Source organism: Colobus angolensis, unplaced genomic scaffold, assembly GCF_000951035.1.
Source record: "Colobus angolensis palliatus isolate OR3802 unplaced genomic scaffold, Cang.pa_1.0 Scaffold267, whole genome shotgun sequence".
Classification (NCBI taxonomy): Eukaryota; Metazoa; Chordata; class Mammalia; order Primates; family Cercopithecidae; genus Colobus; species Colobus angolensis.
The window spans coordinates 725,399-729,541 of NW_012115899.1; the positions used below are offsets into that span (position 1 = coordinate 725,399).

Consider the following 4,143-nt stretch of genomic DNA (forward strand, 5'->3'; position numbering starts at 1 on the left):
GCAAAGGCGTGAGTTGTGTGTTGCTGCTTAATTCGCATGATGTCAATGGAATGGGCACAGCTAACATTCCGTGAAGGTCACCCCAGTTTTCACCTTGGCCAGAGGACTGGGTCACAGTGTGCCCATGTTATAGGATAGATCCAGGAATGTCACCCAAGAATGTCACAGTCCCTGTTCTTCGGGGACACTCCCAGCCTGCACCCTCACCTCCCTGGAACTGCACTTCTCAGGGGGAGCAGGAGGCACAGCCCTAAGCATCCTAAGGAGAAGAGCCAGAGGCAGGGCTGCTGGGGAAGGCGGGGCCTGGGCTGATCGGGACTCTCTCTGTCTGGTTACAGCTGCCCTATGAGAAGGCCTGCAAGAATAAGCTGTTTTGTGTCGCAGAATTACAGTTGGCCACCACCGTCTCTCAGTGAGTTGGATGCAGCCGTCAGATTTCCTCAATTAACCTCCTCCCGAACGCTTGCCTGGGGAATCCTCATCAGGATGCCCGGCACACCCCTTCCCCCTCTCCCCGAGGCCCACAGACGGCTTCTGCACTTATGATGTCATGATGTCCTCAGCTACCCGAGGAGGGAGGCAAGACAGAGCTCTGTCTTCCCACTTTCTAGATTAGGAAGCATACTCAGTCACCAAGGGCCCTGCATAGGCCATTGGGTGGACTTGAACCTGGGTCTCTTGACATCCTGGACAATGCTATATTCAGAACCCAGTGTTCTTCACAGCGAGGATAACCTCTACCTCAGTTAGAGGTCACCTCTTTCCTGGCCCACCTGTTGGCCAAATCAATTAATCCATCAAATATTTCTGGACCACCCACTTTGTGCCAAGCACTCTGGGTGCTGGGGATACCTCTGTGGACAACACAGACAAAAATCCCTGCCCTCCTGGTGCTCTCAGGGGGAGAAGACGGTAAGCAGGTAAATTCTATGTGGATGAGATGAACGTTGAAGAAACAGGGAAGGTGGGAGGGAGTGCTGGGTGGGGGCTGATGCTGAAGTTTTCAATGGGGTGGTCAGGGAGGGTGACACTTTGGCACACACTGGAGGAAGCAGGGGAACGAGCTATGTGGGTGGGTGTCTGAGGGAAGAGCAGCTGCAGATACCCTGGGTTGGGAGCCTGCCTGGTGGATGGGGGGCAGGGTGAGGACCTAGTGGCTGCAGTGGAGTGGGGCGGGGGAGTAATGACGGAGGGAGACGGAGGGGAAGAGGCAATGGGGCTTCTTAAGCCCTCAAAAGGGCTTTTGCTGTGAGGTGGGAAGTCAGAGGAGTGACAAGCTCGTGCAGCTGGGCAGGATCCTTCTTGCTGCCGAGCTGAGAAGAGACTGTAGGAGCAAAGGTGGACGTGGGGACTGCACCCGCTCCCTTTGTAACCACTCAGGTGAGAGGCAATGGGGGCTGAGACCCAGGTCCCAGCCATGACGGGGGTAACGGTTTGAAGTGACAGCCCATAGCATGTGCTGACAGAGTGGAGGCACAGGGAGGAAAGAGGCCCACAGCCCGAGCATGCGGCACTGCACTGTCCAGCACACCGGCCGCACGCCGCTGTTTGCATGTACGTGAGTTACAGTGAAACACAATGAAACATTTTGTCCCTCGGTCATATAGCCACACTTCAAAGACTCGGTGCCCGCCTGTGGCTGGTGGTGTTGGGCAGCCCAGATGCCGCCTGTCTCCATCGCTGCACGTGTTCTGTTGGACCACACTGAATGCCAGAAGGACGGTGTCGCCAAGCACATGCGTTTGGGTTTGGACATGCAGTGGTCTCAAAATGCCCTCCCAGGCCGGGTGCGGCGGCTCACGCCTGTCATCCCAGCACTTTGGGAGGCTGAGGTGGGCGGATCACGAGGTCAGGCGTTTGAGATCAGCCTGGCCAACATGGTGAAACCCTGTCTCTACTAAACATACAAAAGCTAGCTGGGCGTGGTGGTGCGCGCCTGTAATTCCAGTTACTGGGGAGGCTGAGGCAGGAGAATCGCTCAAACTCGGGAGGCGGAGGGTGCAGTGAGCTGAGATCGCACCACTGCACTCCAGCCTGGGTGACAGAGCAAGACTCCGATCGGGGGAAAAACAGAACAAAACAAGCCGTCCCTGGAGCTAGTGCTGTGTGTGTTTTGTGATTCTGATGGCCAGCTGGCCGGAGTTGCCATATGAGAAGAACGCGGTTCCCCAAGTCCTGGTCAGCCCTTTCATAGACATTTGCAGGACCAGCTGAAGACTTTCAAATGCTCTGGAATCCGGCCTAACAAGCAGGCGCAGCTGTTTCCAGCAGGGAATTAATTACAGTCAAGAACCAACCTCCCAGCCAGCTGCTTGGGTAGTACAGATACAGCACGCACGGCTTGCCCTACATCGCCCCCTAGTGTACACAGCAAGCAAACGCTGCTCTTTCAAAAACACTAAGCCGGGCGCGGTGGCTCACGCCTGTAATCCCAGCACTTTGGGAGGCCAAGGCGGGTGGATCACCAGGTCAGGATTTCGAGACCATCCTGGCTAACACGGTGACACCCCATCTCTACTGAAAATACAAAGAATGAGCCAGGTGTGGTGGCGGGCGCCTGTAGTCCCAGCTGTTTGGGAGGCTGAGGCAGGAGAATGGCGTGAACCCGGGAGGCGGAGCTTGCAGTGAGCTGAGATCGAGCCACTGCATGCCAGCCAGGGTGGCAGAGCAAGACTCCGTCTCCAAAAACAAAACAAAGCAAAACAACACTAGTGAGTGTGGTTGTCGGCATCCAGCTGCCTCAGTGGTTTTTGACCTTTCTGAGGACATGGATCCCCTAAAGAATCTCGTGAAGACTACACGCCACTCTAGGTAGAAGATCACATGTGCATACACAAATGTTGGCATCCGGGCCCTCTGAGACGGTCCCTAGGCCTCAGATTAGGTAACGCTGTTAAATATTCTGACGACACTGAGGTCTCACGCTTGGGCTCTAGGATGGTGCATCCAGCTGACATGTCAGCATCTCTGCTTTGTTATCCTATATGCCCCTCTTATCATGTCCCAGACTAGATGCATCTTCTTCCACCCTTGGGTCTTCCTCCCGTGTTACGTCCCTCAGTCAATGGCACCACTCAGCCACCTGAGCTAGAAACTCAGAACTCGCCCTTGACTCCTCTGTCCCCGCTCCCTGCCTCTTTTTTGTTTTGTTTGCTTTACTGCCTCTGACTTCTTTCCTTCTCCACTACTCTTGTCTTTTTCTTTCTTTTTTTGAGACAGGGTCTCACTCTGTCACCCAGGCAGGAGTGCAGTGGGTGCAATCTTGGCTCACTGCAACCTCCGCCTCCCGGCTTCAAGTGCTTCTCCTGCCTCAGCCTCCCGCGTAGCTGGGATTACAGGCACCCGCCACCACACTCAGCTAATTTTTGTTTTGTAGTAGAGACGGGGTTAGCCAGGCTGGTCTTGAACTCCTGGCCTCAAGTGTTCCACCCGCTCGCCTCCCAAAGTGCTGAGATTACAGGCGTGAGCCACCGTGTCCAGCCGTCCACTACTGTTTCCTTATTTCAGGCATGTATCATCTCTCGGGTAGAGACAGCAGGCTCTGTCTTTGCTTCCTGTCTCTCCCTCCAATCAACCCATCCTCTTCTCAGCTGGGATCAAAACCAAACCAAAACCAAACGATGAGAACAAAACACACGTCACATTACTTCCTAGATCTGCACATTCCATCTTTGGACATTTCCGATGGAAAACAGTTTTCTTGGTATTGCTAATAAGTTTTTCTGTAGACCTCAGCTACTGAGAGTGGTTCTGCGCTCTGGGTCCCCATGATACCTCAGCATTCTGGAGGAGATTTTCACACATCCCCAGGTCCCTCTTTTCCAGGCCGCATGGACTCATGTCTTAAACCACAGCCTTTTAATGGGAAGGGTCTGAATGATTTTGTGGGTAGGAAGCTGAGGCCAAGAAAGGGGGTGGGACAGTATGTTTTATGCACGCTGGTCTCCAGTGCAAAGCAGTGCCCCATAAATATTGTGGCGTGGAAGAATTTGTGTCATAGAGTACCTCACCTAGGGTCACAGTGAATTGGTGGTAGAAAGAGGATTTGGGTACAATTCTCTCAACTCTTTGGAGGCTGCTAGACTCCAGGCATTTAATTAGCCTTTTTTTTTTTTTTTTTTTTTTGAGATGGAGTTTCACTCT

The 4,143-nt window shown here is 53.6% G+C and overlaps 1 protein-coding gene across 1 annotated transcript in view; it reads left to right on the forward strand.

Moving 5' to 3' along the window:
* Positions 1-4,143, forward strand: part of ITGAE (integrin, alpha E (antigen CD103, human mucosal lymphocyte antigen 1; alpha polypeptide)) — a 92,905-nt gene that overhangs the window by 61,375 nt on the left and 27,387 nt on the right. Inside the window, exon 20 of the mRNA XM_011947507.1 lies at positions 339-412. Coding sequence (XP_011802897.1) covers positions 339-412 — 74 coding nt within the window. The remainder of the gene's footprint in view (positions 1-338; positions 413-4,143) is intronic.